Here is a 23,860-nt window from a genome sequence, read left to right as displayed (position 1 = left end):
ATAAGGAATTTTACAACAGGCATAAAGCAACATCCTAATGCTGAATAAATATGTGCTCAGCTACCCCCACCAATTTTGTCAAGCAGATATTAACCAAACTTCAGTCGTTACAAGACAAAGATTTAATGAAAGTTGGTCAGTGGGTATGTATTAATCCGAAGGGCTAAATAGTTAAATAGAAGTAAATGAAGTAAATGTTACATGTTATCATCATCTGATTCGTCTTCTTCCTTCAAAGATTCCTGTTAAAGAGAAAAGTGTTTAAAATCAATTTTTAGCATTGCTGTAACAGCCTGAATCTAATTAAGCACCTGTCATTAAAATTCTTTGTAAGTGAAAATGAACACTGGTTTAGAATAAGACATTCAAGTAAAGAAAAGGGTAACTAAGTACATCTTGCTGTAACAATCAATGTCTATATTCTTGATAGGATACACACAATATGAAAGCATTAAATGTCCTGAAAAAACTTTGCCATTTTCACATGCACAAAAAAAATTTTTTTGGAACCAGGGCAACTTTATCCCCATTGAGGATAACCTAGAAAGTTTTCATCCTTTAGTTCAGCTCAATGCTTAAGGGTTATTTAATAGAATTCAACGTATCTCCATATCTTTAGCTAGAATCGTTTTCATGCTGTGGCTTACCTTGGCATATTTCTCTGCCTCTTCCCTTATATCTTTTGGAACAATTTCATGTCTTCCGTTAGTTACTGTAAATTAAGCCATATATTTAAATGAATTAAAAACGAGGACTGTAATTGTGATTTGCAACTACCATATAATCTAGCCAATCTACAAGTGTAATACCAGATTCTTTGAACTCATCTTTGTGTGTTTTCCCTACATAAGATATTAAATCTGCCCAAATTTAGCTCTTATAAAGAACACATTATGCTAAGATTTATCCTGATGCTGTAAGTCCTGAGCATTCATTCACAGCATGGTTAGATTTTAAAACCTGTCCTTGAAGCCCTACAGTTGCCATGCTAGAAAGAAAAAAGGTGATTTCCCAGTAATTCTTTTTTAAAATATGCAATGGATGTTTCAAAAAAAGTAAACAAACTACTCACAACTTTAGTCAATTATTAAGCAGAGCTTTTCCTTCAAAAAGAGAGTACCTCCTAAATTTGTTCTGCCTCTGTTTGTATTAGAAGGGCACCCAGTGGTCAGAACACATTGTGGCCAATATTGCAGTTGAATGTGTGCATATTTCATGACCCAGCAATTCCACTCTTAACATATATTTCTAAAATGCTACTACATATGTGTACCACAATAGATGTACAAGACGTCCACAGCTGCACTGTTCATTTTACAGTAAACAAACACTGGAAAGTGCCTAACGAACGGTGTAACAATAGAAGAGGAGATGAATAAAGTGTTATTTTCAGACAACAGAACACTGTACAGCAAGTCAAATGAACAAAAATACTACTGTATGTAACAACACAACTGATTTACACAAATATAATTTTGTGAAAAGAAATGAACAAAAGAATCCATAATGTCTAATTCCATTTATATAAAATTCAACAACAGGCCAAGAACTATGGTGTTTTCAGGATAGTGGTTACCTCTGGGGAGAAGCCTAAGGGGTGATCTGGGGGGGCTGGTCTACTTGTTGACCAAAGCAGTATTTACAAGAATGTATCCATGTTGTGACAGTTATCAATTCATTTGTTATTTGTGTACTCTTATATGTGTATACACCATTACTAATTTTTTTTTTTTTTTAAGAAAAAAATAAGGCACCCAGTAGTAAATTAGGTTTGGTACAGATGACTCTGAGAGCAAATAAATGTAGAAAAATAACTTACTTTCACCAACCCAGCTGAGCTCTAGTTCAAAAGCTTTATCCTTAACTTCATCATGTACTATGTAAATTCTAGAACAGAAAGAGGACATTAACATTCATTTGGTCTACATACATAGTTCATGCACCCAGCTCAGCAAATTAGAACAGCCATCCCTAATATAAGTATCTATAAAATTATACACACATTATATATAGTCTATATTATGAAAATTACACTAGGACTGATAAAAAAATTAAACACTCACTACAAAGGATTCAATATACCTTACACCTTTACAACCCAAGTTGTTTATTTTGATACATTCTTTTAGAGACATACCTGAAAAAGATAGCTCCTAAGGAACGTATATTCAAATGGGAAAAGGCCATCATTCCCTATGCGCCTTTTCAGTATATTTTTTTCCATTCATTAACTTGATTTTTTTAAAAAACAAACTAATCCATTAGTTTACAATTAGTGGTCTCTTCGTTCTGCACCTTCTTGGCAGGAATATTTTTAAACCCCTTAAGGTATGTCCCTTAACCTGGCCTTCAAACAGTACATGACAAATTGCCACCACCAAGGAGGCACTGTCACACAACATATTAAAGTAGAAGTAAAAACAAAGTAAGTATCAGAGCAAAGCTTTCTTATTTTATACTTTCCACCATCTTACACAACAAAGTAACAAAAGTAATTTGGAGAGTATTCCTAAAGCCTTGCTTTGAGAAAGCACCTTAAAATTGCTAGAACTAAGTAAAAGAAGCATAGTGCTCCGTTTTATTAAATGATAAAGGGATGGCTTTCCTACACGGAACAAATTAGTCTAGTGTTACATCTAAACATAAAAGGTGCGAGAATAACTGATTTCCAGAAGACTTCTCAGCGAAGGAAATTGAGTTATCGTGTTAAACTGCTGTGCAATTCAATGAGGATTATTTACTTTTTAACTAGTTCTATTATATGTTAGTTGCCAGTGTCCCCTTAACTGACAGTCATAGAATGGAATGGATTCTGCTTCTTCACAACTGGAATGGGGGGAAGGGTCTCATGGTAAAGGGGGGGTGGGGAGTGAGGGTAGCAGGAGTGGTGGACGGTTAGTACAAAATTATAAAACACTTGTGATTTTAATACTTTGCTACAACCATCAGTATAGAGATTAAGGGTACCATTCAAATAGTATATTTATTATTATATAATAGAGCCCTCCAAGACTTTTTTTTCCTTGTATGTGTTATTAGATATGTAAAACCTGAGACACGTGCACAAAATGCTGACTAGACCATGTTCATGTAGTTCTAATGTGGAATAGTTAGAATTCTCTGTGAATTCTCTGGAATATTACATTTATTACTTTTAACTCTGAAAAGCTGGCTGCAACACCAGCATTTTATTAGATTTTTTGAAATACCAAATGCCTGCATTCTTTGATGTAAAAAAAAATCATGGACTTTGAAGCACGGTCACTGAGCTTTACTGGCTTTGTTGTTGCTTACTGTTACTGTAATATGAACTACTTCAGGCTTTCTTCAGCTATTTCTAGATGTTTTGAAATACTGCTCTTCTCATCTTGTTACAACTTTAGCTGTAGACCTTAAAGTTGTAAGCTAAGGTTAATATTATTGGGACTTGTGAGACTTAAGAAGTCGGGAGCTATCAAATGAAGTCCCTAGAGGTTCACTATATCCTCCTATTCTAGAATTCTGCCACCTGAACAGAAGTATATTTGTCAAAAGCTATTTTTCCCCATCCTATTCACTGTCACCTGAAATATGGATATTCTCCTTAATGAGCCTTCTGAGAATGTTGGATTCACCTTCTAAAACTTACGCAACAAGTTATTTCCAAACAAAATGGCCTCTTAGGATTAATGTATAAGGTAAGGTCAAGTGAAATATTTTTGTCAATGCTAAGGAAAATTTCAACTTACATTTTTGCAACTTCTTTAACAACATCACGGCAGGTCATTTCTTTCATCTACAGAAAATAAAATATATATTCATTATGTTATGATTCAAAGAAGAACGCTTTCCACTTGTGTTAACTTTTCAGATTCTTTCTACAACTTTTATCAGTAACCCCATGCTCCTGAGATAGATTCTCAGATATAAAACCAAGGAAAATAACCTGAAATACAAAAAGACCAGAACCAAAGTTTTTTATTCACAGTGTAATGTTTTTTAATGATTATGCCAAAACATATTCTGGACAACCCTTGGGCACCACTAATTTTGTGAAAAATATTAAAGTTTATAAAAATCTAGATTCCTTTATGAATTTATTCACAGGCAGATCCTGACATTTAAAACATTAGCAAAGAAATGTTTTTTCTTTTCTTCTTTATAGCCAATTCAGGATAATAAAATGCAAACAAACCACGAATACCTTCTATATTCTAGAGGGGGGCGAAGGAGTGAAATAAATTGTCCCTCATGAAACTGTTCAAGACAGAAATACAAAATGTCAGGGAAAGCTTTGAAGAACCAAGATCTGAGTGGAGTCTTAGAACATAGTTGGATTTGATTTGATTTTGAGGAAGATAAATGAACTGCACAAAGCAAAAGTGAACATTTGGAAATCAGGGTAGAAAAACAGCCCTTAAATGCCCAGCAGAAAAGTCTGCTGTACTACAGGTACTGGAAGTAACCAATGCAAAATTTATTTTAGGTATATGTGTTTCTGAACACAATTGACAAAATCAAACAAAGAGCAAACTGGTGTTCATATTCTGGATATGTGGAGGAGAATGGAAAATGGCAAAAAATAATGAATAGTCATACAGCAGTCCAGACTTCAGGTGATTGAATTACTGTGTATCTAGGCTTTTTTTTTTTTTTAGTATTTTTTTTATATTTAGAAATCTTGATGCCCCAGCTCATACAAATAGGTAAAATATTGGAAAATAACAACTGTTCACTCAATCTAGATGGAGATATTTTGTTGTACTTTTGCCCTTACAAGTTAAGTTCTATATTTAGTATATTAATTGTAACATACAAAGACAAACCTAAACAAACTTGAAAAGATACATCTTAAATGTCAAAAATATTTTACATATGTTGGTAAAGTTTATTTCATAAAATTATATTCTTGGTAAACAGAACACAAGCAGAAAAGCAGACCAGAGTAATGCAGGGGTTGGCAAACTCTTTTTGTAAAGAGCCAAGTAGTAAATATTTTATTAGACTTATTGGGATATGGTCTTTGGTCCCCGTCACCAACTAAACTCCACTGTTGTACTAGGGCAAAAGCCAGAGACTGAATGTGGCTGGGTTTCAATAAAACTTTAAAAAGCACTGCAACTAGAGATTATCAAAGTGAAGTTAAGTCAGAGAAAGACAAATAACCATATGACATCACTTATATGTGCAATCTAAAATATGACACAAATGAACTTATCTATGAAACAAAAACAGACTCAGACACAGAGAACAGAGTTGTGGTTGCCAAGGGGGAGGGGACTGGGGGAGGGATGGAGTGGGAGGTTGGGGTTGGCAGATGTAACTATTATATACAGAATGGATAAACAAGGTTCTGCTGTACAGCACAAGGAACTATATTCAATATCCTATGATAAACCATAATAGAAAAGAATATAAAAAAAGAATGTATTTGTATAACTGAATCACTTTGCTGTACAGCAGAAATTAGCACAACATTGTAAATCAACTATACTTCACTTTAAAAAAAAAATGCAGGCAGTGGGCCAGTTTGCTAACCTCTGATTTAGAGCATATGTTTTCATCATTAAGTGTATATGTTCCTCAATAGAAGTAATCGTTCTCAATTCTTAGGTACGATTTGTTAGTATTCCCATTCCTTGCTAGGATTTAACCACAGACAAAAGGATAATTGTACTAAACACTCTATTTTCAAATTTCCACATAATACTAAGGAGAGATGAAAGCAAAAGAGAAGAGAGTAGAAGACAGGAACTTAGCACAAACCAGGGAGTATATGATGGAAAAGAACAATGGTCTAAGAGTTATTAGGTCTGTGAATTGTTCATAAGCAATATTCTATGACTCTAGCCAGTGTGTTTAACCCAGGGCTGGACTTGGGCTAAGTGATCTCAAGGTCCTTTTGCAATTTTATCAATACTAAAATACCAAACATAAATTAGGCTTTTATAGGTCTAGAACTTGGCATTAAATTCCAAGCACTAAAAAAATGTTTTCTAGGACCTAGCCTTAAATAAGCTGAATAAGTTAATTAGTTGAGCAAGGCTCCAGTACAGCATTAATATTTAAATGTATATAAAATTTTTTCTCACTGTGATTTACCAAAATGCTGATGAATCATATGCCTGTCTTTTAGGGAAGTTTCTGATAAGCAATGAAGAGTTGGTACTGTTTCAATATTAAGTTGATCATTTTATGGCTAAAAGGAAAGCCAGCAAATTTTTAAGAAACCTTTTTCACACTAGTAGATGATGGGTTCCCATGCCCTATTTAGCTAGGAACAAAAAGGAAAGAGAAGCAAAGGAGCACAGACTCTTAATGTGTAAGACTTCCATAGACAAAAGCTGTTTTCCAGATGGAAGAAATGATACAGTAAAAGAGCAGAGTTCTCAGCCTAAGGGTCACAGGGCTCCATGAATGGGCTTCAAGGATTTTGTGACATTACATGAAAATTTGTTAGCATTTTTTTTGGATTAAGCCAAAATCATAAAGGGATCCATGACCCAACTGTCCAGGTAATATGCTAGCAGCTTTCCTACTCAGCCACCTAGCAGCTTCAGAAAGCTCTACTCAAAACGGCAAACCACACTTGGAGTCAAAGGTTTAGTTTGTGGCGATAAAACTTCACCACATGAGGATAATGCTGTAGCAAAATTTCAAGCAGTAAATATGTATGTATTACCTGAAGCTTTTCGATTTCTGTCTTTGCAGCTTGTCTGGCTTTGCCAATGGCACAGCCCCAATAACCCTATTTAAAAAGAACATACACCAGAAATACATATGTAGTATTAAATTAATATACTATCATAAGTCATTAATGACTACTGTTTTTATTTAAAGGTTAATGAAATGAAAGGTTGTTAAATGACATTCAAAAGCACATCTGAAGAAATATAGTCAAAAGACATTTTAATGACCATCAAGGGACTCAAAAAAATTAAAATATCTAACTTAAATCTAGAATAATCTGTATTATTTTCAAGAAGTATATCCAAAGAGAAACAAATTATGTCATTATGTATATACACTTCATGAACTAGAAGCATTTCTGAGGACAGGAATAGAAAAAATTTTAGCATTCTGACAATGGAAATGAAGTTATTTCTGAGAGAAAGAAATAATTCCTAAGAGTTAAATAAGCCTTTTTTAAATTGATATATACATATGAATTGTGTGTGTGTGTGTATATATGTGTGTATATATATATATATATATATATATATATATATATATATATACACTTTTTTTTTTTTTGCCACACCAGCACGACTTGTGGGATTTTAGTTTCCCAACGAGGGACTGAACCTGGGGCCTCAGCAGTGAGAGCACGGAGTCCTTAACCATTGGACAGCCAGGGAATCCCCTAATTTATACTGTAAAGGTTTTTTTAACTTGTGTAACCTGTGTATAATGACAAAACATAAAGAGCCTTCATTTTTTTTAATGAGTATAATAAAAACCATAAAAATCTCAGAAGACACTTAAGAAAAGGTAATTAGAGAAAGGTCCAAGAAATCCCACTTGAAATCCTTTTTTAAAAGGGAATTGGGGGCTTCCCTGGTGGCGCAGTGGTTGAGAATCTGCCTGCCAATGCAGGGGACACGGGTTCGAGCCCTGGTCTGGGAAGATCCCACATGCCGCGGAGCAACTGGGCCCGTGAGCCACAACTACTGAGCCTGAGCGTCTGGAGCCTCTGCTCCGCAACAAGAGAGGCCGCGATAGTGACAGGCCCGCGCACCGCGATGAGGAGTGGCCCCCACTCGCCGCAACTGGAGAAGGCCCTCACACAGAAGCGAAGACCCAACACAGCCAAAAATAAACATAATAAATAAATAATAAATAAAAATTTAAAAAAAAAAAAAAAAAAGGGAATTGGGGAATTCCCTGGTGGCGCAGTGGTTAGGACATAGGCTTTCACTGCCATGGACCTGGGTTAGATCCCTGGGTGGGAAACTTAAGATCCCACAAGCCATGTGGCACAGCCAAAAAAAACCAACAAAAACAAAACTTTAAAAGGGACGGCATTACATTCACTTTTACATTCATTTTTAAGATACTGCTAATATTTGTAATAAAGGAAATGGCACATACTCAAAATTTTATGTTCACTATGCAGTTTCTATAATAGCGTATTAAAAGCCACAAATCTGGGACTTCCCTGATGGTCCAGTGGTTAAGACTCCACACTCCCAATGCAGGGGGCGATCCCTGCTGGGTGAACTAAGATCCTGCATGTGGCATGGCTCGGCCAGAAAACAAAAAAGCCACAGATCTTTCCTCTGCCTCATATCCATAGGTTATTGTCATTAATGTTAAAACAAGAAAAATTGTTACCTTCCTTGAATGAATATTAAAGAAACCTCATATAAGCCAAATATATGATTTAAGTGCTAATGAGAGACCATTAAACTAGAAATAGAATTTCAGATGATTCAAAACTACTCACATATGAAACACCCGATGGGTCAATCATGTAGAGTTGTGCACCATCATTCACACTGTAAGACCCTAACATGAAACTACAGAAAAGTAAATTAGTAATTTTAAACCATGGTTGTTAATACCAGAAAAGCATTAAAAAATACAGTGATAAGGCTTCTCTGGTGGCACAGTGGTTAAGAATCTGCCTGCCAATGCAGGGGACCCGGGTTCGAGCCCTGGTCTGGGAAGATCCCACATGCCACGGAGCAACTAAGCAACTAAGCCCATGCGCCACAACTACTGAGCCTGCGCTCTAGAGCCCGCAAGCCACAACTACTTAAGCCCACGCGCCTAGAGCCCGTGCTCTGCAGCAAGAGAAGCCACCGCAATAAGCCCGCGCACCGCAACGCAGAGCAGCCCCCCCTCGCCGCAACTACAGAGAGCCCGCGTGCAGCAACGAAGACCCAATGCAGCCAAAAATAAATAAATTTATTAAAAAAAAATAAAATTTAAAAAATAAAAAGTACTGTGATAAAAATGCAATTGTACTTTCTAAGACAAACATTTACTAATACCCATATAACTCATAGTAAGCACTTTGATAATGTAATTTGGATAAAAACTAGTATATACTTTAAAATGTTCAAAATTCATGTGCCTTTGCTTAGTATTAAACTTTCTGATGAAACTTTCCTGAGAGGATAGCAGTGGAGAGAAAGGAGTACTGATAGATGGACAAGTAATAAGGGGGCCCAAAAGCTAAAGGAATAAACATGAAAAAGCCAAGGGGACAAAATTCCTGATGTGAATACACTGAAACTACCTAAAACTCTTGTTCCACCCTTCATTCTTTTCTGGCTATTCCCCGGTATTCCTCCATTTATTTTCCTGCAATAAAAATTGCAGGAAAATTGGTTCAATGCATTTTTTTATGCTCAACAAATTAAAATTAGGGTATTAAAAAATCATATGAATTACTGATTTTTTGAAATTACAAGTAGAAAAGAAACCAGCCTTATCATTTCATGTGCAGAATACTGTAACAGCCACATCCCATTTAAGAACATCTGACCTATTGCTTAAAGTGTATCAGATGGAAACTAATGAGAAAACTGAAGTGTCAGTATAATTGGCTACTAAATAGTAACAACATGGAATATATTTAAAATCAGTTTGCCATTTCCTGAAAATGTTTGGGTTTAGTTCCAGAGAATTTTTTCCCCCAGTTTTATTGGGAAATAATTGACATACATCACTATATAAATGTAAGGTGCACAGCATGATGGTCTGATTTACATACACTGTGAAATGATTAGCACAATAGGTTTAGTTAACATGCATCATCTCATATAGATACAATTAAAAGAAAAAGAACTTCCACCTTTTGTTGAGAACTCTAAGGGATCTACTATATTAAAAATTTTCCTTTTTATCACACATCAGTGTTAACTATAGTCATCATATTGTACATTACATCCCTAGTACTTACTTATCTTAAACTAAAAGTTTATATACCTTTTGGGACTTACCTGGTGGGACAGTGGTTGGGAATCCGCCTGCCAATGCAGGGGACACGGGTTTGAGCACTGGTCCTGGAAGATCCCACATGCCACGGAGCAGCAACTAAGCCCGTGCATCACAACTACTGAGCCTGCGCTCTAGAGCCCGTGAGCCACAACTACTGAGCCCACGTGCCGCAACTACTGAAGCCCACGTGCCTAGAGCCCGTGCTCCACAACAAAGACAAGCCACCGCAATGAGAAGCCCATGCACTGCAACGAAGAGTAGCCCCCTCTCGCTGCAACTAGAGAAAGCCCCTGCACAGCAACAAAGACCCAACGCAGCCAAAAATAATTTTAAAAAAAGTTTATATACCTTTTGACCACCTTCCTCCAGAGAATTTATTATAATTAGATTAAAATATTACTATGAGTTCTGTGTTTTATCCTGTCCAAATCTGCACAGTCTTTCATTTTTCAAAGTTTTTATTTTTATGTACATCATTTTATTTAATCACTGCCCTAATACTTCTTGACGATACTTCATTTTTTAAGGGTGTAAAAGGCTAATCTGATTCTGAGAAAACAAATACCTACAGTACAGATATCACTGAATATCTCAGTAAATTTCATACCTGCAGCCAAAAGGTCTAACAGCACTGTAGAGTGTATAGGCATGTACATACATGGCCACTCTGTCTGCAAGATGCTGTGGGGAAAAACAGAAAAGCTTATTAATACTCTTCTCTTTCTGTTCCAAAGTCTCTTCAACATGTTATCAGCTTACTTTTAGTGGAATGTTATATCCAAAGTTAGATCTAAAGTTGGAAGCCTCTTCTCTCGCAATGTCTGCTAAAGAACGAGCATCTGCCAACAAACCTGCTACTGCCTGAAAAAAAAAAAAAAGTACCAATTCAGTAGATAACATTCCTATCACAAATCAAGGAAAGTATGTAATTATTACAGGCTTATTTGATATTTTTAACAAGTATCACCATTAGAATAAATCTGTTTGGCTTAAAGGTCTTTCTTTACAAGGCATTCTGGCATTTTGATGCTTGAGTACGTGATTAGAATTTGGAAATTTCCCAAGTGTGACTACATTGTTTTGTCCATTGATCACATTCAGAAAAACCTCCATGTCTCCCCATTCGCCACTTCATTATAAAGAACAAAACAACAACAAAAAAGAATAAAACCATTCGTTTTGGTTAGAACTGATCCTTTATTTAAAGCCATTCTGTGTTCAAAAAGTTATTAAAAGTTTTCATCTAAAAGGCACAAGCTCAAATTCCTTTTTCAGCTTACTAATAAATTGTAACGCCAAACCAAAACATGACAAACCACAAATCTGGTGGCTTAGAACTGCAATTACCAACCCACGTGCTGAGACATCCCAGAGCACTATAGTGAACTCAGAGTTGTGGGGCATTTTAAGTTTGGGGGAAACATATGTTGAAGTAGTTAATGGTTTCAACATTAGATCATTCTACATTCCTTTTACTGCCATCCGCTCGTTGAAAAGCTGGGTTGCCGTGATATAAAGTAAGTACTGTGCAAAAAACAGTGCGGAACAGGAAATGGGGTGGAGGTGGGGGGCGGCATCTAATCCAATTCCGAAGTTTAAGGAGTTGTGCAGTACACATTAGTTAACTCTGATTGTTTAAAAATAAAAATATTTTTATTTTGCTGTATGTGGTGAGTTTGTTTTTGTTTTGTTTTTACAGCTACTAAGTTTTTAGGACACAACCACTTAGTTGTTAGACCTACATATATTAATAAACAGAACCACGGGGTATTTCTTTTGGTCTAGGGAAGCCATGAAAACAGAAAAAACTACTGAAACACTTATGGGTACTTGGAACCAGTGGCACAGAAGATTTGCAGAATTTAAAAATAAGTACTATCAAAATTTTTAATAGCCTTTTTTCTACTGCTACCTAGTAATAGTAATAATGATGAAAATCCTTAACATATTATTGATCATTCATTACATGCTAAGCATTTTACATAATTATACGTGAAAGTAGGTACTATTACCACCATAGTTTTGCAGGTTAGAAAACTGTTGTTTAGAATAACTTCCACAAGGATACCCAGGTAGTAATTTTCACCATTTAAACAATCTTCCATTGCTTTGGATAAAACCCACTGTGAAGTCTAAAAATTTATCAGATCACGTGGAGACAGAGTATTAATCCTTCATTTTCTCCAGCCCTGTTCAATGTCTAATGTTTTGCCAATTTCCAGCTGTAACGAATGTCATCAGTTTCCTGGCTTTAAATAACAAATGGGACAAATGTGAAAATTCTAGGATGATAAAATTCTTTCCATCACTAAAGTGCTTATAAGCATATATGATTTTTTTCCAAAATATACCTATCTAAAGTTTTTTTCAGTGAAAGAAAGCAGGATTCACTACCTCATACCAGCTAGGTTACAATCTGGCAAGTTTCAAGAAAACATACCAGTTTCACTGGCAATAATAAATTTGTTCAGGAGAGAAAACAAGTTCAGAAAAAAATATCTGAAGAAGCAAAAAAAAAAAAAAAAATTTTATCTGTAGCTTTATAGTTTACTGGCTATATTTTGCTAGTTCTTTTTGTGTTTGTAACACATCTCATTTAGAAATAACAAAGCTACTGGTATTTCAGCAGAATGAGTGGATCCTATAGGATCTCACCCTGCAGAATGGGCTCTAGAGTAACACATAGACCATGCAGACCCAAGTATGAATCCCAGCATATTTCTTTACCACCTGTGAGTCTTTTTCTCATCTGTAAAAAGGGGATTAATATTACTTGCACTGGGTTGTCAGGATTAAATGAGATAATTTATGTAAAGAACTAGCATAGTACCTAGCACACAGGTGTTCTCTTTTCTTCCTTGAAGCAAAGTTAAAAATCATTTCTTTTCTTTTTTTTGGATTGTTGTTCTTACTGAAGAAAGTCTTACATCTATATAGGATGACTTCAGTATATACCAGTAATGTATCTGTCTTGGCCTGCAACTGTGCAAAGCAGTCACTCAAGGTACCAGCTGCATGAAATAAATACAGTGATGCTTATGAAGCTACTAAAAAGCATGTGTTCACTTTTCCCTTCATCAGACATCCTTTCCTGATGCTCCACCTTACTATAAAGGTCTTCTCTTTCTGATAACATCTTCAGTGTAACAGTGATCCCCAGAAAGGATACAAAAAGCCAAAGATTCATTGCCTCTCAAGCATGTACCTTCATTGATCTATGCTGCCAAGATTTCTTTTTTACCCATACTTCTTGCCCCCTCCGCCCTCCCCGCCTTTTCTTAAGGCAACTTGGTTTTTCATATCTATCTCCTATCAGGTTATACAATAAGAATGCTACCTTCCTTTTACACAGTGAGCTGTTCACAAACCAGTAACTTTCTGATTACTTCTGTAGCTGCTCTCTGCTGTTTCTGCCTCAATGCTACAGTATTAAATGGGTTCTTAACAATCACATTTTAATATATTCCAATTAGTTACTTCACAAGAAACTGGACAAGGCAAAAAGGAACATTTTTAAATGCAACCTTACCATTCCGACATGCCGATCAACATTAAAAAGTCGTTTGTTAGAACCTTCTTCATAAAGTTTAGAAAGGACTAATTTTTCTACCCCAAAGACAACGCCATCTTTACATCTGATTCCAATAGCTGTACTGAAACAAGTAGAAGAAAATCAATTTTTTTAACTGAAAATAAAAGAAACTTTGTAAACCCAAGTTTAAAAAAAAAAACCCACAAAAACAGGCAAATTTGTTTCTTAAAGCATATCAAGTCTTTAAAATAAATACATTTGAAAACTAGAAAGGGCAAACAGCCTAAAATGTGATGAATTAGATCCATATAAATAATCATGTGACCCAAAAAAATCTCATATCATGACATGGAAAGATATTAATACGTAAATGAAAAAAGATGCCAACAAAATATGTACCAAATGGCACAGTGTCTAGCATATATTAGCCATCTTATAACAAATGCCGACTAAAGTCATGTGCATTAAAAATGGTATGTAAGGGCTTCCCTGGTGGCGCAGTGGCTAAGAATCCTCCTGCCAATGCAGGGGACACGGGTTCGAGCCCTGGGCGGGGAAGATCCTGCATGCCGCGGAGCAACTAAGCCTGTGCGCCACAACTACTGAGCCTGCGCTCTAGGGCTCGCAAGCCACAACTACTGAGCCCATGTGCCACAACTTGAAACCCATGCGCCTAGAGCCCGTGCTCCACAACAAAGAGAAGCCACGGCAATGAGAAGCCTGCGCACCACAACAAAGAGTAGCCCCCGCTGACCACACTAGAGAAAGCCTGCATGCAGCAACGAAGACCCAACGCAGCCAAAAAAATTAATTTATTTAAAAAAAAAATGGTGCATAATATGCATACAAAAGACAGGCTACATATAAACTAAAAAGTTACCAGTGACTAATCTCGGTGCAAAGATTATAATTCTTTTTCTTTCTTTTGCTTTTTCTGCAATAACCATGTGTTGCTTACAATAAGTTTAAAAGAATAAACATTTTGTACAACTGTTTAAAACAAAGTAAATCAAAAAATAATCTGAAGTAAAATGTGGAGAAATTATACATTGCCATTTCAAGATGAAAATACATGAATTACTTTAATCTTCTAATTCTTTTAACAAAGAGAAACAACCAGAAAAATGAGCTGAGCCACATGCACAAATATGTAAAGAATTTCAGACACTCCTTCCCCCACACTTCAGGTATCTTTTCAAGTTTAAACTCCTTGGCCCAGCTTTCAGAACTCCCCAAGAATCTGCAAAGCCCATCTAGCAAATTCAGTTTCCTGTTATAGAGGTCTTGTGCTCTACCAAATTCAACCTCACTGTCACCCCTCAAACACCTTAATGTTCAAATTTGCTTTTCTGTCTTTATTGCGGTTATCCTGGGTACTAGAATACACTTCCTCCTCACCACTGCCCATTTAAATAAATTTCCACAAACTTTTGCAAATTCACGTGAATAGCCTCAGGTAGCCGTTCCCAGTTATTCCAACTCATCATCTTCCTCACCTTTCAGAATCTAAAACATTCTTTTTTCTAAACTAAAAGTTCTAAAAGTGTGGTTTGTGAGGTCAAAGTTATTTTCATAAAAATACAAAGACGGGACCTTCCCGGCAGTCCAGTGGTTAAGATTCCACGCTTCCACTGCAGGGGGCACAGGTTCGATCCCTAGTCAGGGAAGTATAAGATCCCACATGCCACGGCCAAAAAATTAAAAAATATATATATATATATATATATAAAGACATCATTTGCCTTTTTCCACTGTGTGGATGTTTGCACCAATGGTACAGAAGCACTGGTGGGTAAAACCGCTGGCACTTTAACAAATAGGGCAGTAACAGCAAATGGCAGCAGTAAACTACTAATCATTGTATTCTTCATTGCTACGCTCTCACAGTTTAAAACAAAGCCATTTTTAGTTAAGAATGTCCTGATAAAGCAGTAATTAATTTTATTGGGTATCAATCCTTGAGTACCTGTCTTTTTATTATCCTAACGAAATGCAAGGTAGTCAAAGTACTTCTGCTGTACATCAAAATACAATGGTTGCCTAAAGGAAAAAGCACTGATAAAACTGTTTTGAGTTGTGAATTTTTTCATGGAACATCTGTTTTTATCATCAAAGAATAATAACTGTGGTTATTTCCAGTTAGGTGTGTGGCAGACTTTTTTTCTAAAATGAACAAAGTGAGCCTGTTGCTTCAAGGTAAACAAATGACAAAATTTTCTTGCCAGTGATAAAATTTGAGTTCTCAAGCATGAATTGGAATTTTAGAAAACATATTCACCACTGTGAGCTTGTCTGCTTCCCAAAACTTTAATAAACAGATTGGTGGTGATATTAACAATTGTGATGCTTCTGATAGTTTATAATGAAATATGTCGAATTTGGAAGCTCTGTTATAATTCAGTGAACCAATATTTTCCAAATGACCAACTCACAATGCTGACAGGTAAAACATGCAAAGTGTAAGACAGCCCAACAGATTTTAATGTAAAAGTAGAAAAAGTTCATTGTTAAGTTTTCAGACTCCACTCTGCAACTAATCTTTAAGAAACTAACATTTGTCCAGTTTTGGTATAGTATCAAAAAACAACATGCATAATGCTATTAAAATACTCCTCACTTTTCCAGCTACTATCCAAATGAAGCCTGTTTGTTTCACAAGCTCCAACAAAAGTAACAACATATTGAAGCAGAAGGAGATATGAGACTCTCTTTTATTAAGATTCAATTAATTATTGAGATTTACAAAAATGTAAAACAATGCCACTCTTCTCACTACATTTTTTTCTATGTTTTGGAAAAGTAATTTGCATTAAAAATGTTATTAATGTTCCTCAAATATTTTAATAAATGTTAATTTAAATTATTTGTTAACATGCAACTGTGTTTATTACTGTTACTTAAATGAATTTATAAGTATTTTTAATTTTTCAGTTTTAATTTCGAATATGGTAAATATTGATGAACCTGCATAAATAAATGCTCTTCGGGGTGATGTTAAATATTGATAGAACCTACAGCCTACATAATTAAATGTTCTTCAAGGTCCTCAGTGATTTTTTTCCCCAAGTATAAAGGGGTCCTAAGGCCAAAATTTTGTGTACATTTTTGTTCCAAACAATCTAGGCTTTCAGTTATGTTGCACAATCTTCCTTTCATATATTGTCTCCTCAATGAGGCTAAAGGGAAAGATTATAATTTTACCCCTTTTTTTCCTTTTGCATATTACCTTCTAGGAGCGTACTTTTATAAAATAGTTTTGATCATGATATATATATATTTTTTTTTAATAAAATGTTTTTAAGTATTCACTTATATGTCAATTATTTGTTTTGGTAGTTCCTATGCTTAACGTAACAGGTACTCAAAAGTATTTGCCTTCTAAATTCCCGAGATTGAACTTCTACCTCCAGGACTTCCCTGGCAGTCCAGTGGTTAAGACTCCACGCTTCCATTGTAGGGGGCACGGGTTTGATCCCTGGTTGGAGAACTAAGATCTGACATGCTGTACAGGCATGGCCAAAAAATAACAATAATAAAATAAATAAATTTTTTTAAAGAATTTATCTCTTTTTAATGCAGGAATATAATCATATCAAATTATTTGGTTAAATGTTTTCTAACTATCAGTTTATATGCCAGACTCGTAAGAAAATTCATATGTAATTTTTCTATTTTCTACTTTCTGTGCCCACAAAACAAACATTTTCAAATTTCATTCTTATAGTAAGGTATGTGAAGTAGTTAGGTTAGATGTCCACATCCCAATTTTACAGACAGAAAAGTAACATTCAGAGGACTGAATAGTGGAAACCTATATAATATTACCATTAGGCAGCAGCTAGGAGAAAAATTCACATCTTCTGATCCTCATCCAGTATTCCATCATACCAAGTTACACAGATCCCTTTAAAAGAGGAACTTTCCTAGTAATTTTTCTTTATGCAGAAAAAAAATACATTCATTTTTAATGTTTCCATTTTTTAAAATTATATTTCTTCAAGTTTGCTTAAATGTAACTGTTTTAAACCATATTTAGAAATACTTTATAGAAAACAAATTGCTAAGATACACAGATCCTCACAGCCTAGTCTCAATTTTCTGGGTTACAGATGACTTCAAAATGTATCTCCAGTTTTTCTCTTAGTCAAGACATCTCCCACCAGTTTTTTACACCCATGAAAATGCAAGAATGCTAAGGAGGAAGAGAAAAACAATGACTTCCTCAAGTCTTTCTCCAGCTCCTTGGCCTATGAGCCTGTCTTCTTTTACCAACAGGAAAAAAAATGTGTCAACTTCTTTTTTTCTTTTTTTTTCTTTTAGGTCTTTAATCCATTTTGAGTTTATTTTTGTGTCTGGTGTGGAAAAATGTTTTAATTTCACTCTCTTACATGTAGCTGTCCAGTTTTCCCAGCACACTTATTTGCTTTCATTTTTTTTTTAATTTTTTAATTTTTTTATTGTCAACTTTTTTCTTGAATTTGACTCTTCTGAACTCTTTCAGGCCTTGTACACAACGACAAATACAGTGCAGCCTAAAATTCTTAACAGCCTTACTTCTATTATATTATCAGATACTGACAGTTTGTAAGTAACAATATCTATAGTAATACATTTAAACACAGAATCTACTAGCTTCATTAACAAATCCTGTAAGAAGACTTAAAACGTATTTTTGCTCAAAAACTTTAAAATACTATTTCATAAACCATTAGAAATCCACATACCTTCTTTCTACCACCCAGAAAATGGAACAAAAAATGAACATTTATTTATTCAGTAACTACTGAGGGCTACGTGCTAGCACATGCAAAGCCCAGTTACAGTCTCTACCCTCATGAAACTTCCATAATCAAATATCGAAGATACTAGTAGAAAGTGAAAAAACTACATCTACACGTGGACTTTTCTAAAATTCTGGAAACATTTCCCTACTACACAGGTTTTCATTATAATGAAAACACCGAGCCCAAACACCAACACCAATTTGTTTAGTAGGCCTAAAAAAATTTTTTTGAGAGATCTGAATGAGATGTCATGAACAAAATTTTTTAAGTCCTTTATTTCATCCCAAAGCTGCTTTAGAATCAAAAATACAATGATTATTTATATATATATATAACTGAATCACTGAGCTGTACACTTGAAACTAACACAACATTGTAAATTAACTATACCTCAATAAAAAAAAATTAAAGGGGCTTCCCTGATGGCTCAGTGGTTAAGAATCTGCCTGCCAATGCAGGGGACACGGGTTCGAGCCCTAGCGCGGGAAGATCCCACATGCCACAGAGCAACTAAGCAACTCAGCCCATGCACCACAACTACTGAGCCTGTGCTCTAGAGCCCGTGAGCAACAGCTACTGAAGCCCCCATGCCACAACTACTGAAGCCTGCACGCCTAGAGCCTGTGCTCCATGACAAGAGAAGCCACCGCAACAAGAAGCCCAGGCACCGCAATGAAGAGCTGCTCCCGCTTGCCACAACTAGAGAAAGCCTGTGCGCAGCAACGAAGACCCAATGCAGCCATAAATAAATAAATAAACAAACCCTATTAAAAAAAATTAAAAATGAAACCAGTTTGTGCAGACTATGTTCAATTAGAAATGATTTTTTTTTAAATGATCATATATGAGAAACAGATGTAGAGAACAAACGTATGGACACCAAGGGAGGAAAGCGGCGGAGGGTGGGCGTGGTGGTGTGATGGATTGGGAGATTGGGATTGACATGTATACACTGATGTGTATAAAATGGATGACTAGTAAGAACCTGCTGTATAAAAAAATTAAAAATTTTTTAAAAAAATGATCATATAACTGATTGCAAATATTCTTCAATATAAGACTCAGAGAATTTGTCAATAAGCCAGTAATTCAACTAAGATGTTATAGTGGTGGCAAGGGATCATTTTAGTGAATTACTCTAAACAAAAAAAGACAGAGTGAAGGAAGTAAGTCCAACAGGAAAATATCTTAGTGATCCTACACCTTTTGGAGTATGGCAGCAGAAGAGAAAAATAAAAAACATCCCTGCTGAGATGATCATGTGACCACCTGCACAGGACATTTAAAACACAAGGAAATAAAAGATCAGACAGTAAAGTCACAATCCTAATGGCCAAGGAAAACAATGATATATATCAGGAATTTGAAAAAGGAAAAAAGGGCTAGCAAAGATGATGAATTTGGTTTTATGCACTTCATTTGAGACTTGGCAGAATGTCTAAGTGGATAATTCTGGAGTCAACTGGAAATATAGGCACATGGAAAGATCTGACCTAAAGAGAGATCTGGAAATGACTAATAAATGGAGATTATTTTAGGGCATATATTATTCTGTGCCAAAGTAACATAACAAACCCTAATTACCAAAAATATAGAAAAGAAGACATTTAATACTTGGTTAAAACATGCTAATTTCAAGTAAAACAATATTTCTTACCTACTATTTTCCACAGCCTTCATAGCATACTCAACTTGAAAAACTCTTCCATCAGGAGAGAATGTAGAGGCTGACAGGTCATACTAGGAGGAAAAGGCAATAATAAGCTTATAATGATGTATCTTTGGCAGTAATAACCTTACACTTTTTTTCCTAAATGGCTTACACATCAGAAATGTGTGTTAAATCTCAACAAAGATTTTGCTTTAAAGAGAAAGGGGAAGCATGTCAGAGCAGCAACAGAAGCTAAGACAAAGTTATACACTTTAGATTTCTGCTAGAAAAGCAATGGATACAAGTCCTGCATCAAGTCAGAACTTTTCCCACACAGAAAATGGCTCATTTCTGAAAAAACTGCTATGGTAGAAACAGCATTGGAGCATTTTAATTCATAGCTGTGGCACTAAGAAACTGAGGGACCTTGGACACATCATTTAGCATTCAGACATTTAATAAGCATCTATTATATGTTAGTCACTATAAGGAAATACAAAGACTACTCATTCTAGAAGTCCTTCATCTTCAAAAATCAGACCACGAACAAATCTAGGAGCTGAAGGCACAGCAGTAAATCAGAAAAGGTACTATGATGAAAATAAGACAGGGTGAAGTGATAGTCTCAGGGACTACCACAGACTACCTGATCAAGTAAGGCATTGCGGGGGCAATTATATTAAGTTATTTAGGCTAAGCTAGAATTAATAACAAGTAATTAGTCATTTAGGATATGGAGGAGGAGCGTCCTGGTATTTGGCATAAAAGACCTTAGGGTACCTAAGTGTCCATCATCGGATGAATGGATAAAGAAGATGTGGCACATATATACAATGGAATATTACTCAGCCATAAAAAGAAATGAAATTGAGTTATTTGTAGTGAGGTGGATGGAGTTAGAGTCTGTCATACAGAGTGAAGTAAGTCAGAAAGAAAAAAAAATACAGTATGCTAACACATATATATGGAATCTAAGGGAAAAAAAAAAAGTCAGGAAGAACCTAGTGGTAAGACGGGAATAAAGACACAGACCCACTAGAGAATGGACTTGAGGATATGGGGAGGGGGAAGGGTAAGCTGTGACAAAGTGAGAGAGTGGCATGGACATATATACACTACCAAACGTAAAATAGCTAGTGGGAAGCAGCCGCATAGCACAGGGAGATCAGCTCGGTGCTTTGTGACCACCTAGAGGGGTGGGATAGGGAGGGTGGGAGGGAGGGAGATGCAAGAGGGAAGAGATATGGGAACATATGTATAACTGATTCACTTCGTTATAAAGCAGAAACTAACACAACATTGTAAAGCAAGTATACTCCAATAAAGATGTTTAAAAAAAAAAAAAAAGACCTTAGGGTAGAAATAAGCTGAGCACAATAAGAAAAAGAAATAAGGCCACTGTATATTGAGCACCATAAGTGGTAAACAGAAGAGTAAACTATATCAGAGGCATATACGGGCCAAGCTATGTTAAGTCTTTTAGGCTGGAGTAGGAAGTTTACATTTCTATTCTAAATCCAACAGAAAGTCATTGGAGTTTGGGGGGAAGGGGGCAGAGGTTATGTCTAATTTTTTTAAAACATTGTTCATCTGGAAAATTAATTATAGAGGGAACAAGAGTGGAAGCAGAGATTAAGTATTCCAAAGGTAGTGTCTTAAGACTAGAGAAAAAGAGGTGGAAGGTGTTCTCTTTGGAGGGTACAATCAAAAAAACCTTGGGCTTCCCTGGTGGCGCAGTGGTTGAGAATCTGCCTGCCAATGCAGGGGACACGGGTTCGAGCCCTGGTCCGGGAAGATCCCACATGCCGTGGAGCAAACTAGGCCCGTGAGCCACAGTTGCTGAGCCTGCGCGTCTGGAGCCTGTGCTCCGCAACAAGAGAGGCCGCGACAGTGAGAGGCCCGCGCACCGCGATGAAGAGTGGCCCCCACTTGCCCCAACTGGAGAAAGCCCTCGCACAGAAACAAAGACCCAACACAGCCATAAATAAATAAATAAATAAATAAAATTTAAAAAAAAAAAAAACTTGCTAATGGATTGGCTCTAGGAGTAGAGTAAAAAAGAAATTAAAAGTGCATCATAGATTTTTTTTCATTTGCGCAACTAGAACTGGCCCATTCACCGAAATGAAAATTGTAGGAGATGCAAAATGGCAAGGGAAAAAGAAAACCCAGAGATCTACTTTGGACATGTCATTTGAAATGGCTATTAATCAAGTGGAGAGAAATGTCAAGAAGACAGGTCTTCATATCCGGAGTTCTTGGGACAAGTAAAGACAGGAGATAAGTCTTCAACAGTGGTGCTTCCTGGTCTCAGTTTGTTATTTGTTAAATGAAGATCCTTAACTCTACCACTGTAATACCGAAATATCTCACCTGGTTATATTATCAAATATTTTTAAAGGGTTTGTAGAACCCTTTAGAACACTATTAATCTAAGATAATATTAATGTAGTTGCAAAGCCAATTTGCTACAACAGGCATTACTGAGCATCAACTAATCCAAAAACGGTATGACAATCTTAGCATCTCATAACCGAATGGATTAAACCATTCCAAGTATAAGTTGCGTATTATCAAACTCGGAAAACCAGTATTTGGGCCTAATGGTGAGTATAAAAGTCTTGTGCACAGTAGGAGTATAAAATGAACTGAGAACCCCTTATTCAATGCCTCTAGTGGAAACCACCAATAAATATTTCTAAACAAAAACTGTATTTTCTACATGGAGAAATACATAAAAGGAGTAAGCAGAAGATTGCATATATGCAGTACGTTTGACAAAGGAAAGTAGTAGGCCGAAAAAGTTAACAAATCCAACTCCAAAATCCTGAACTGTCTGTCCCTTCAAAGTCAGAAGCGGTTAAGCCTGTAGCTAACCATTTAAAGGCTTAACGGTATTGACAACTCATAGTGCTGTTAAGTAATTTGTACAGGAAAAGCTGAGACAAAGGAAAAATGAAAAGGATTCTTCCGATTCCGCTTTTTAGACTGTTTTTCTTATCAGTTCTGAGAAGGCTCCAGGGACTCATACAGAGCGGTCCATCACCACACTCGAAGACAGAGAATCCCCGTGAGGCAGCAGCACCCCAGGAACTGCAAAGGGGTTCCTTGGAAAGCGGTGTCTCAGATCCTGGACTCTCAAGCCGCCTTGCCTCAGTGGTTCTCAAGAGGCTGTCGCCCAAACCCTTCACTCACACAATTTCAGGCCCCACGAGTTTCCACTTTCGGTTTCCCTAAGCGACTAAAGAAAGTGACTCAGCAACCCAAAGCGGCTCCAAATCTAACTGCTGCGCGGCAAGCCCGCCACACCTGAGCTGAGAAGCTTCAAGCCACGGTCACTGCAGACGCGGGCCTAGCAATCAGCGTCGGAAAGACCGCCGGTCCACCGCGCAACTGGAAGCGGCCCACCTGCCTCCAGGAAGTACCAGCGCACCCCGAGTCGGCGCACCCCGAGTCGGCGCACCCCTCGCGGTCCATCCGCGTTCCCTTCCCACGCTAATCCTTATGCTAGACTATCACGCCGAGAGACAACGAACTCACCCCAGTGCCGATTGAGCTCATCGTGCTTAAAACCACTGGGACGCCTAGGTCTTCAGGGTCTAAAGCGATCCCCCTACACCGCAGCACGCAGACTAGTAACAGGCTCTCTCATTGGCTGTTCTTTCCACCAATAGCCTTCTCTGTGGCTCGTTCCTGTGGCCTCAGCCCAGGAACAGAGGATTGTGGGAAAAGGAAGGGGATGCGAGTGGGGGGCAACGCGCATGTGCAGAAGCATTAGAAGTGGGGTTAGGTAGGATACTGCTTCTTACTTCTTCTGACAGTCAGGTTTCGATCCTGAGTGTCGTTGAGAAACTAAGTTTTCGGGTGGCTTGAGGAGCGGCGCCATTCCTTTTCCTAGGAATTATTATTTATCTTTTATCCCTCTCTTTCGCTGCCTAATTCTTTCTTAGAGTAAAGCAGAGAGAT

The 23,860-nt window shown here is 36.6% G+C and overlaps 1 protein-coding gene across 1 annotated transcript; it reads right to left on the bottom strand.

Moving 5' to 3' along the window:
* Positions 1-103: 103 nt before the first annotated feature.
* On the bottom strand, positions 104-23,559 carry PSMA3 (proteasome 20S subunit alpha 3). Its single transcript, XM_007192929.2, has 11 exons — positions 23,435-23,559; positions 19,901-19,983; positions 13,457-13,580; positions 10,687-10,788; positions 10,535-10,608; positions 8,426-8,498; positions 6,662-6,727; positions 3,729-3,775; positions 1,820-1,887; positions 648-712; positions 104-242 (listed from the first exon to the last, which is right to left on the bottom strand). The coding sequence occupies exons 1-11, from the start codon at positions 23,453-23,455 to the stop codon at positions 198-200; spliced, it is 768 nt and encodes a 255-aa protein (XP_007192991.1). The 5' UTR covers positions 23,456-23,559; the 3' UTR covers positions 104-197.
* Positions 23,560-23,860: the final 301 nt, after the last annotated feature.

This window comes from Balaenoptera acutorostrata, chromosome 3 (genome assembly GCF_949987535.1).
Source record: "Balaenoptera acutorostrata chromosome 3, mBalAcu1.1, whole genome shotgun sequence".
In the NCBI taxonomy this organism is placed as follows: Eukaryota; Metazoa; Chordata; class Mammalia; order Artiodactyla; family Balaenopteridae; genus Balaenoptera; species Balaenoptera acutorostrata.
This window is presented reverse-complemented; position numbering and strand designations above follow the sequence as displayed.